Genomic DNA, 12,228 nt, shown 5'->3' on the forward strand with positions numbered 1-12,228 from the left:
CTGGGGGGTACCTCGCCCTCACCTGGGGGTACCTCCTCGCCCTCACCCGGGGGGTACCTCCACGCCCTCACCTGGGGGTACCTCCTCGCCCTCACCTGGGGGTACCTCCACGCCCTCACCTGGGGGTACCTCCTCGCCCTCACCTGGGGGTACCTCCACGCCCTCATCTGGGGGGTACCTCGCCCTCACCTGGGGGGTACCTCCACGCCCTCACCTGGGGGGTACCTCGCCCTCACCTGGGGGTACCTCCTCGCCCTCACCTGGGGGTACCTCCACGCCCTCACCTGGGGGGTACCTCACCCTCACCTGGGGGGTACCTCGCCCTCATCTGGGGGGTACCTCCACGCCCTCACCTGGGAGGTACCTCGCCCTCATCTGGGGGGTACCTCCACGCCCTCACCTGGGGGGTACCTCGTGTGGTTGTAGACCTGGTCCGGACCAGGATCACCCGGTCCGGCGGCCTAGAGCTGGAATGGAACACAGGCTCCCGAACCCCTGACCCCTAGAGGACTGTTGACCTCTGGACCCTAGAGGACCTGAACCCCCTCTGACCCCTAGAGGACTGTTGACCCCTAGAGGACCTGGACCCCCTCTGACCCCTAGAGGGGTCGCCCATTTCACTTGCACAACGTAAGCCAATCACAGAGCACGTCATTGTGTGTACAGAGTAGCCTATGGCATGTCTTATGTCAGGTCATCAGGATTGAGTCCTTTGACGTCTTGTCCCGGTTCCTCCTCATGCTCCAGACAACAGCTGGGCTGTTTATGACAGGGGGAGCCCTAACCCCGTTTATGACAGGGGGAGCCCTAACCCCGTTTATGACAGGGGAGCCCTAACCCCTTTTATGACGGGGTGAGCCCTAACCCTGTTTATGACGGGGTGAGCCCTAACCCTGTTTATGGCGGGGTGAGCCCTAACCCTGTTTATGACAGGGTGAGCCCTAACCCTGTTTATTGCGGGGTGAGCCCTAACCCTGTTTATGACGGGGGGAGCCCTAACCCTGTTTATGACAGGGTGAGCCCTAACCCTGTTTATTGCGGGGTGAGCCCTAACCCTGTTTATTGCGGGGTGAGCCCTAACCCTGTTTATTGCGGGGTGAGCCCTAACCCTGTTTATGACGGGGGGAGCCCTAATTCTGTTTATGACGGGGTGAGCCCTAACCCCAACGCTCTCAGCTCTTAGGATTAAACACCTCAGGGTTGTTTTTAATGAAGAAAAACCGAGAGAAAAGGATTTACAGAATATGTACAGTTTAAGGACGAGTGGTTTTTCATTTGATGTGCATTGATGAGGTTAGCTCCGAGTAAACGTAGTGCATGTTGCCTAAGACCTCCTGGCAGGACTGTACATTTCTAGGGTTAGGTTTCTTTTGGACATCAGGAGGTGTAGGAACAATGTGCTTCGCTGCAACACAGAATTGCTTTAAGGAGCCTTTCCCTCCCCTTTCTGCATGGCCAGAACAACGCTCTGTGATATTTTATTGTAGTGTTTGAGTTCTATGCACACCAGTCCCTTCTTAAGTGGATTCCCCGTCCCCGCCCACCCACCCAGCCCGGAGAAGATCCGAGTCCAGCCTTGAGATGCAGGGTGGTGCATCGTTGGTTCTGATGGTTCCTCCTCGTCGGTTCCACTCCTCCAGAGCGGCTGTGTTTTAGTTTCCCTTTATTCCTATAACCACTCCCCTGTTCTGTCTGACCGCTCTCCTGCCATCGTTCAGCTCTCCAGAGAACTGAACTGTACTCCAGAGATCTGCAGCCTGCTCTGCATATATCCCCACTCAGCTGCACTCCCCTGAAACCATCTCTCACGTCCACATTCTATTTTTCTATCTTTGTTTATACGTGTACAGTGTGTTCAGTGCTGAGAACCTTTGCTTGCCTATTCGTTAAGTGTTTTAGTTGTGAAGTATCCCGCTTGTAAAGCAGACAAACCCTGACCTGCTGACCAGCATGTTAGAACCCCGAGCATGATCAGACTGAAGGACTGCAGTACCCAGAAGGCCATACTCCAGTCCACCATAAAGAGACTGAAGGACTGCAGTACCCAGAAGGCCATACTGCAGTCCACCACTCCTCCCTCACCTCCACGTGATGAATGATGACCGACGATGAATAGAACCGGGGCACCCCGAGGCCTCCGGGGCACCCCGAGGCCTCCGGGGCACCCCGAGGCACCCCGAGGCCTCCGGGGCACCCGGGGCACCCGGGGCACCCCGAGGCCTCCTGACCCCCCGGCCGGGAGACACACGGCGAGGGGGTGCAGGGATTTGATTTTTTAACTTATTTAGCTTTTATCATTTGGTTCTTTGAAGTCTTGTTGTAATAATGATGAGGTCATCAACACCAGGGATCACTTCCTGTTCAGCTCAGTGAACCACCTGCTTAGTGGACTGCTTTGTACCCACAACCCCCTCAATAAAGTTTGAATGTACAGAACTCCTTTGGCTCCGCCTCCTCTCCACTGATCAGACACCAAGCCTTAAGAAAAATGCTTGCCACTTTATTCCCCCTAGTGGACAAAAAAAGGGTCCAGCAATCAGGGAACAGACTAAATAAAATACAAAAACCAATCCGCTATATAAATGGGAACATATGAAAATACACTTGCCGTCGCGGCTATCAAAAACATAGAGTACCAGTATATACAGTAGAAACAACAGCTAGACGAGAACTAATCATGAAGCAACATTCAGTCTCCCTGACAGCCCATGAACCACCATGATGGGTCACCACTCATTCCATGCTTCTGCCCTTCATAGATTTATAAAAATAATGAACATGAACATCTCCGAACACCCGGCCGGGTCCGAGCGCAGAGCGAAGGCGTGTGATGGGGACCTCTGACCTCCGACCCCGGTCAGGCCGCCGGCCCCTCCCCCTGACCCCGAGGGGGCGGGGCCCGGCGCCCACAAGTCATCACCAAGGAACTGTCCGCCCCCGGCGCCGGGCCCCGCCCTCAGCTGTCCTTCTCGATGGAGGTGGCCAGCGTCACGGTGGTGACGGGCTGCCCCAGGCCGTGCAGCTGCAGGCGGGCCAGCTTCTTCTGCTCGCACTCGGTGACCAGGCCGTTGAGCTCCGCCGCGCTGTAGCCGATCAGCGTCCGCAGGTCGCACACAAACTTGTAGACGAAGCGCTTCCCCTGCACCTTGCTGATCATGTCCCCGTCGTAGTAATACCTGCAGAGGCGTAGCAACACATTAGCACCTCCCACAACACCCAAGGGGCGGAGCAACACGTTAGCACCTCCCACAACACCCAAGGGGCGGAGCAACACGTTAGCACCTCCCACAACACCCAAGGGGCGGAGCAACACGTTAGCACCTCCCACAACACCCAAGGGGCAGAGCAACACGTTAGCACCTCCCACAACACACAAGGGGCGGAGCAACACGTTAGCACCTCCCACAACACCCAAGGGGCGGAGCAACACGTTAGCACCTCCCACAACACCCAAGGGGCGGAGCAACACGTTAGCATCCCCCCGGGATCTTCACCTGGACCAGAACAACAGGAGCTCACCTGAGGGCTCGGCTGAGCTTCTCGTAGTTCATGGTGGGCTTGTTCTTGCGCAGCCCCCACTTCTGGGCCACCAGCTCGGGCTGGTTCAGCTTGAACTCCCCCTCCTCGCCCACCCAGCAGATGCAGTCGCGGGCGTCCTTATCAGTCAGCAGCTCCAGGAGGAACTGCCACAGCTGGATCTGCCCGTTGTTCCCTGGACACACAGACACCAGACAGACATATGTTCAGGGCACCAGACAGACACACGGACAGCAGACAGACACACGGACAGCAGACAGACACACGGACACACGGACACCAGACAGATGCACGGACAGCAGACAGACACACGTACAGCAGACAGACACACGGACAGCAGACAGACACACGGACAGCAGACAGACACACGGACAGCAGACAGACACACGGACAGCAGACAGACACACGGACAGCAGACAGACACACGGTTCAGGACACCAGAGCGATAACCACATTCATAACCCAGACATTCATAACCCAGACATTCATAACCCAGACATTCATATCCCAGACATTCATAAGCCACAGACATGTCCTCCAACGTTCTCTTGTGAGAAGAGGTTATGATCTTCTCAACTAAATTCTATATTCTAAGAAACGCCTAATAATAATAATAATAACAATAATTATAACCATCAGTGATCCAGATTAGCAGTGGGAGGTCATGTGACCAGTAAAGGGGAAAGGAACCAAAGCTCATTAATCAGACTCACGGACCAGGTCAGGCCCCGGTGTGCGTGTGTTTGCGTATTAATTGCTTGTTCATGGGTGCGTTGGTTTTTGCGTGTGCGTGCGTACCGGTGCGGTTGCCGGGCGAGCTGCGCTCCTCGCCCCCGGAGATGCGGGGGGTCCGGGGCCCGCGGCTCTGCTTCAGGACCTTGATGGTGCTGGACGTGTTGACGGCCGACGGGATGATCTGCACGGCTGGGGAGACGAGGACCTCATCATTACCACCACTCTGAGACCTCACCACCACTCTGAGACCTCACCACCACTCTGAGACCTCACCACCACTCAGACCTCACCACCACTCAGACCTCACCACCACCACTCTGAGACCTCACCACCACCACTCAGACCTCACCACCACTCTGAGACCTCATCACCACTCTGAGACCTCACCACCACTCTGAGACCTCACCACCACTCTGAGACCTCACCACCACTCTGAGACCTCACCACCACCACTCTGAGACCTCACCACCACTCTGAGACCTCACCACCACTCTGAGACCTCACCACCACTCTGAGACCTCACCACCACTCTGAGACCTCACCACCACTCTGAGACCTCACCACCACTCAGACCTCACCACCACTCAGACCTCACCACCACCACTCTGAGACCTCACCACCACTCTGAGACCTCACCACCACTCTGAGACCTCACCACCACCACTCAGACCTCACCACCACTCTGAGACCTCATCACCACTCTGAGACCTCACCACCACTCAGACCTCACCACCACCACTCTGAGACCTCACCACCACCACTCAGACCTCACCACCACTCTGAGACCTCACCACCACTCTGAGACCTCACCACCACTCTGAGACCTCACCACCACTCTGAGACCTCATCACCACTCTGAGACCTCACCACCACTCTGAGACCTCACCACCACCACTCTGAGACCTCACCACCACTCTGAGACCTCACCACCACTCTGAGACCTCACCACCACTCTGAGACCTCACCACCACTCTGAGACCTCACCACCACTCTGAGACCTCACCACCACTCTGAGACCTCACCACCACTCAGACCTCACCACCACCACTCTGAGACCTCACCACCACTCTGAGACCTAACCACCACTCTGAGACCTCATCACCACTCTGAGACCTCACCACCACTCTGAGACCTCACCACCACCACTCTGAGACCTCACCACCACTCTGAGACCTCACCACCACTCTGAGACCTCACCACCACTCTGAGACCTCATCACCACTCTGAGACCTCACCACCACTCTGAGACCTCACCACCACTCTGAGACCTCATCACCATCTTCAACACTCAGAGAGACACCAGACTAGGGCTGTCTGGACTAACATCACTCAGAGACACCAGACTAGGGCTGTCTGGACTAACATCACTCAGAGAGACACCAGAATACTGCTGTCTGGACTAACATCACTCAGAGAGACACCAGAATACTGCTGTCTGGACTAACATCACTCAGAGAGACACCAGACTAGGGCTGTCTGGACTAACATCACTCAGAGAGACACCAGAATACTGCTGTCTGGACTAACATCACTCAGAGAGACACCAGACTAGGGCTGTCTGGACTAACATCACTCAGAGAGACACCAGACTAGGGCTGTCTGGACTAACATCACTCAGAGAGACACCAGACTAGGGCTGTCTGGACTAACATCACTCAGAGAGATACCAGACTAGTGCTGTCTGGATTAACATCACTCAGAGAGACACCAGACTAGGGCTGTCTGGACTAACATCACTCAGAGAGACACCAGACTAGGCTGTCTGGACTAACATCACTCAGAGAGACACCAGACTAGGGCTGTCTGGACTAACATCACTCAGAGAGACACCAGACTAGGGCTGTCTGGACTAACATCACTCAGAGAGACACCAGACTAGGGCTGTCTGGACTAACATCACTCAGAGAGACACCAGACTAGGGCTGTCTGGACTAACATCACTCAGAGAGACACCAAACTAGGGCTGCCTGGACTAACATCACTCAGAGAGACACCAGACTAGGGCTGCCTGGACTAACATCACTCAGAGAGACACCAGACTAGGGCTGTCTGGACTAACATCACTCAGAGAGACACCAGACTAGGGCTGCCTGGACTAACATCACTCAGAGAGACACCAGACTAGGGCTGTCTGGACTAACATCACTCAGAGAGACACCAGACTAGGGCTGTCTGGACTAACATTATCAACACTCTTCTGGGGGATAGCCAGTGCCAAAAAAAAAACCACTCTCTAGAAAAACATGTTTTGCAGGAAGTAGCAGATTGGGGTATTTTACAGAGAACCTCCTCCTTTTACAACTTCATCCACAATCACAGACAGACGTGTCCCATATTCCGTGTTGCAGGGGGTCTAGGGTTTAACTCCACCGCTGGGGGGCGGAGGAGAACCCAGGGAGACTCACGCTGGTCGATGGTCACGGTGGCGTCCTGTCCTGCCTGGTCCTGACTGGCCAGCACATCTAGAACGGCCAATGAGGGAAGGGTTAGACTGACATTTACATTCAGGGCGATTAGCAGATGCATTTATCCAAAGGGACTTACAATAATTACAATTGTCAGAAGAAAGAGAAATAACAATATATGGGTGTCGGTACAGTAGGAATGTTCATAGAAACAAGTGCCAAGCACTAACCATCACTAGGTTAACCCGATCCCCGTATACAACAAAAATAGCTAGGGCAAGATGCTACACAATGCTCAGTACTGTTTATAAGTGCCAGGACGAACAACACACAGGAAGTGTGTCCATGGGGGGTAAGCTCATTAACCGTCACTTCCTGGGTCGTACATTTGCGCAGCAGCTCCAGGTGGCTCCAGAGGATCTCTCCGCTCGGAACCTTCTGGAGGAAGTCCTCGTGGGAGAAGGAGCACAGCTCCCGCCCCGGGATGTGGATCGCCCCGATCTCCATCTCATCAATGTTGAACTCCTTCATCACCCACACGGCCCAGTGGATGACCTGGTCCGCCGACCACAGCACGGGATCTGGGGGGTGGGGAGAGCTGGGTTAGAGAGGAGGAGAAGGCCCAGAGACTAGAGGGGGAGCAGGCCCAGAGACTAGAGGAGGAGCTGGTCTAGGAGACTAGAGGAGGAGCAGGCCCAGAGACTAGAGGAGGAGCAGGCCCAGAGACTAGAGGGGGAGAAGACCCAGAGACTAGAGGGGGAGAAGACCCAGAGACTAGAGGGGGAGAAGACCCAGAGACTAGAGGAGGAGCAGGCCCAGAGACTAGAGGGGGAGCAGGCCCGGAGACTAGAGGAGGAGAAGACCCAGAGACTAGAGGAGGAGCAGGCCCGGAGACTAGAGGAGGAGCAGGCCCAGAGACTAGAGGAGGAGCAGGCCCAGAGACTAGAGGAGGAGCAGGCCCAGAGACTAGAGGAGGAGCAGGCCCAGAGACTAGAGGAGGAGCAGGCCCAGAGACTAGAGGAGGAGCTGGTCTAGGAGACTGGAGGAGCGGGTATAGGAGACTGGAGGAGCTGGTCTAGAGACTACAGGAGGAGGAGAAGACCCAGAGACTAGAGGAGGAGAAGACCCAGAGACTAGAGGAGGAGAAGACCCGGAGACTAGAGGAGGAGAAGACCCGGAGACTAGAGGAGGAGAAGACCCAGAGACTAGAGGAGGAGAAGACCCAGAGACTAGAGGAGGAGAAGACCCAGAGACTAGAGGAGGAGAAGACCCGGAGACTAGAGGAGGAGAAGACCCAGAGACTAGAGGAGGAGAAGACCCAGAGACTAGAGGAGGAGAAGACCCAGAGACTAGAGGAGGAGCTGTTCCGGGTCAGAGACTAGAGGAGCCAGGCTCCTGCAGGGTAGAGTTTAGATTCTCTGCCCGAGCCCCAGCCGACGCGACCCGCGGGACGGGCTGGGGCCGGGCTGGGGCCTGGCCGGGGCCAGGCCAGGGCTGGGGCCGGGCCAGGGCCGGGGGCCGGGCCAGGCCAGGGCTGGGGCCGGGCCGGGGCAGGGCCGGGGCCGGGCCAGGGCCAGGGCCGGGGCCGGGCCGGGGCCGGGCCGGGGCCGGGCCGGGGCCGGGTCTGGGGCCGGGCTGGGGCCGGGGCGGATATTTCCCACCACTATCCCCGGGCCGGGTTGTGCCGGGCCTTTGATCAAGCTTTTTTTTTATTTTTATCATTGCTCTATTGGCCTAATCTGAGGATAAATCTATGCCATAAAAATAAATATTATAGGCCTTTATTACACGGGTCTTCTCAATGCCGTGGAACGCTCCGTTCACTTGCATGGGTAGTAGTCCGGTGACTTTAACTCCAGCGTCTTCCGTTGCTAAGCGACGTCAACGTCTTTGCGGACAAATTATTTCTCTGCTGATCAACACTACGAATGCTGGTAACGAATAAAATCGTAAAAAGACACACCATGTGATGTTATTTTTTCGTTTTGGCAAGTAGCCGTGTAATACGCGGGATAATGTATAGAACGTCGCCGGTCATTATCGAAATGAACGCGGTGCTATAGATTATCCCTTACATATATATTTAGCAGAATAGGCCTAAGTAACAAATGTATAAAAAGTTTATACATGTATTGAAGACAATGTCGGGTTGATATCGGGTTGATATGTGTCGGACAGAACGTGCACGGGCTCGGACAGAACGTGTACGGGCTCGGACAGAACGTGTACGGGCTCGGGCCGGGTCGGGCTTGATCATCTGGGCCCGATGTAAGCTGGGCTGCAGGGGGGCTCACCGTAGGGGATGCCCAGGCGGACCTGCTCCTTGCGGTACCCCTCCAGCGCGGCCGCCCAGCGGGTGACCTGCTCCGAGGTGTCGTCGGACAGCGCCGAGCGCTCCACGGCGATCAGCTGGCCCTCCTCCCCCAGCGAGCCGTCCTCCCCGGCCGCGTCCGGGTCGATCACCACCTCCACCGTCTCCACCGGCTTCACGATCTCCAGGATGTTCAGCTTCTCCTCGCCTGGGGGGCGGGAAGAGAGGAGGCACAACGATGGTCATGATATGATACGACGTCAGAACGATGATCAAGATATAGAACAACGATAACAATGATACGACGTCAGAACGATGATCATGGTAATGTCATGACGGAATTATAATATCATGATAATGTCAGAACGATAATGATGTTGTTGTGTATACTCTACTGTGAGGTAGAGGTCCAGTATGTCTACTGTGAGGTAGAGGTCCAGTATGTCTACTGTGAGGTAGAGGTCCTGTGTGTCTACTGTGAGGTTTAGGTCCTGTGTGTCTACTGTGAGGTAGAGGTCCAGTATGTCTACTGTGAGGTAGAGGTCCTGTGTGTCTACTGTGAGGTCTAGGTCCTGTGTGTCTACTGTGAGGTAGAGGTCCAGTATGTCTACTGTGAGGTCTAGGTCCTGTGTGTCTACTGTGAGGCCTAGGTCCTGTGTGTCTACTGTGAGGTCTAGGTTCCTGTGTGTCTACTGTGAGGTCTAGGTCCTGTGTGTCTACTGTGAGGCCTAGGTCCTGTGTGTCTACTGTGAGGTCTAGGTCCAGTATGTCTACTGTGAGGTCTAGGTCCTGTGTGTTTAGGGCTAGGTCCTGTGTGTCTACTGTGAGGTCTAGGTCCTGTGTGTCTACTGTGAGGTCTAGGTCCTGTGTGTCTACCTGGTCGTGTGATGATCTGCAGGCTGAGCTGTACTGTTCCATCGGTCTTCACTCCTTGGTCAAACAGACTGTGATCAGGATGGAGCTGGAACGACAGTGGGAGCAGGAGAATGATTACTACAACCGTGAGAGGAGGACCTTCACAACAAAGCAGGTAGGGTCCAATTACAAAAACATTTGACTCAACAACACGGTTTATGCATTACATACAGTATTCAATGTTCTCATGAATTAATGCAAGTTAATGGCACAAGATTATGATAAAAACATAATATTTCTGATGCATTCCATAAAGCTTTAGAAGGATTATTTTAAAAAGAGCGAGCCGCCCTTGTGGTCGGCATGGCGCTGTTACCTGGATGTCCTGCAGGCAGATCTCATACTGGTCCAGAGACACCTGGATCCGAGGCTCCAGGAGCTTCTTCAGGTTACCGATGGGCTCGTTGATGTCGATGTCTTGCTGGATGAGGTCTGCAGCAGTGATGGTGTGCTCCTCCATCCTAGAGGTGGTGAAGAACAGGGCTTAGTCGGTTGGACGAGGTGGATACAAAGCAGGAGTTCCTCTCAAATGAAGTATAAATAGAAACAATACCAACAACTCCTAGATACTAATACCAAGGAAACTAACCCTTCCTCCAGGCATCCATGTTTATCCTGCCCATCGATCTCAATCTCGATCATCTCTTCCGTCTCAATTTTGGACATTTTGTTGAAAACACCAAGTTGAGCCTACCTGCTGGAGAAAGTGATGTGGTCAATTTAAATGTGATTTGGTGATTGTTCAATGATATCAGTGGGGCGCTTCTATTATACATTGTGATGGGCAGCCCAGAAGACACATTGATATAGGGACAGACAAAACGTAACCAAACGTTAATTTGTTCAAATATTGAAATGAAATAGATTCAACCAGTTGAATCACAGTATTTACATGACATATCATTTTATGTGAGTCTTCAAATTAAATTGAACCAAGCTACTTAAATGGCAAAAGGCTTTTGCTATAATCGTATGTCCATCATTATATGAACCGTCAACTAAGTTAAATCATATTGACCTAGATAGGAATGGGTAAATACTAATTCATATAACGCTAAATGGCATGTCTACGGGGTCACAACATTCCACACACACATGCATTGTGTTGACCAGCCGTGGAGGCCTCGGAGCCGCGGTCTCCCGTTGGTCAACAGGACCGTTTAGAGAGCGTTCCAAGTGCTAATGTGAGCTAACTCGAGGGCGAGGCTTCGCTGTGTCTAAAGGCCATATGGTAGGCCGTCGGGACAAAGTTCTCCATAAAGGGATGTGATATGTGGGAAAACTACATTCAAGTCAAAAGTAAAACAGGAAGAAATAGAAAAAAAACACGTGTCGCTAAGTTCAAAGTGAGACTCGGTTGTAGAGCTCCGTTTTTAGTCGACTATCGGCGGGGCGAGGCTCGGTGTCCGCCGCCCGGTACCAAACTACCGGGAATAAATGTGAAAACCCCCCGGTGCTCCGGGCAGTGAAACCATCCCGAATCAACCACAACAAAACTTTGAATCTACAAAACTTTTGAAACGGAAATGGAATAAACGGAAACAAAACAGCATAGGGCGAATGGAAAGGAGCCGGAAATCCTGGCGAGGTTTACAGACTTCCGAGGCGCTCCGCACGAACACACCGGGACACCGGGACCGGGGAGGCTTACCGACCGTCGGGGACCAGATGCCACCGCCGTGGACGAACCGGGATCCAATCGCTGTATATACGGGCTTTCGAAACGCAAAGTTTGATAAAAAAAATTGTGTCGCTCGGAAAGCGACGCCGCAGTCCGCCGTGGTGATGAGACCGAGGAACTACAGATATATATATAAATATATATATCAATGCATATTATAATATATATCAATGTATATATCAATATATCTAACCAGACGGTTCGACTGCGGTCCACGGTATTTACATGCAGTGTTGTCTGATAATACGAGCTTTATCTGGCGTCTGCTGGTCTCCGGAGGACGGCGGCCGCTGACGCGTTGATCTGCAGCGGAGCCACAAAGTAGCGGGAAGAGCTGCGGCGCCACAACACCGGGCGACCCCCCTAAGGGCTACTGGGACCAGGGCGACTGAGACCAGGGCGACTAGGACCTGTCTACGGTCCGGCAGGGTCCTACCTCTCAACAGGCCTCGGGGTTGGGATCCAGGGTGAGTGGAGGACCGACGGGAGGACTCATGAAGTTTGGGTCCACAGCAGGGGGGGCGGAGACTGGGAGCAGGAGACGAACTGCTCAGCTAGGGTGGAACGTCTACCTCTGTGTCGTTGGAGATGCTTAACTGTGGGTTGTTGTGTTTGTTATGCATTGACTGTTATCTTCCAGTCGT

The 12,228-nt window shown here is 53.8% G+C and overlaps 2 protein-coding genes across 7 annotated transcripts in view; one reads left to right on the forward strand and one right to left on the reverse strand.

The window, feature by feature from the left end:
* Positions 1-2,436, forward strand: part of LOC115533009 (amyloid-beta A4 protein) — a 13,433-nt gene extending 10,997 nt beyond the window's left edge. Inside the window, exon 16 of the mRNA XM_030343167.1 lies at positions 1-2,436. This exon is cut by the window's left edge and continues 243 nt beyond it. The gene's annotated coding sequence lies outside the window, so the exon portion shown is untranslated.
* Positions 2,437-2,479: 43 nt separating this feature from the next.
* Positions 2,480-12,164, reverse strand: gabpa (GA binding protein transcription factor subunit alpha). 6 transcript variants are annotated; one of them, XM_030343151.1, is made up of 10 exons: positions 12,021-12,164; positions 10,493-10,600; positions 10,220-10,364; positions 9,865-9,949; positions 8,972-9,196; positions 7,064-7,258; positions 6,678-6,734; positions 4,336-4,461; positions 3,520-3,712; positions 2,480-3,176 (listed from the first exon to the last, which is right to left on the reverse strand). In XM_030343151.1, exons 2-10 carry the CDS (start codon positions 10,567-10,569, stop codon positions 2,957-2,959), a joined length of 1,323 nt encoding a protein of 440 aa, XP_030199011.1. In that variant the 5' UTR covers positions 10,570-10,600; positions 12,021-12,164; the 3' UTR covers positions 2,480-2,956. The 6 variants fall into 6 exon arrangements, with proteins under 6 accessions (XP_030199011.1, XP_030199012.1, XP_030199015.1 ...); XM_030343152.1 differs by having other exon boundaries at positions 10,493-10,597; positions 12,021-12,129; XM_030343155.1 differs by having other exon boundaries at positions 11,810-12,044.
* Between the last annotated feature and the right edge of the window lie 64 nt (positions 12,165-12,228).

This window comes from Gadus morhua, chromosome 20 (assembly GCF_902167405.1).
Source record: "Gadus morhua chromosome 20, gadMor3.0, whole genome shotgun sequence".
Classification (NCBI taxonomy): Eukaryota; Metazoa; Chordata; class Actinopteri; order Gadiformes; family Gadidae; genus Gadus; species Gadus morhua.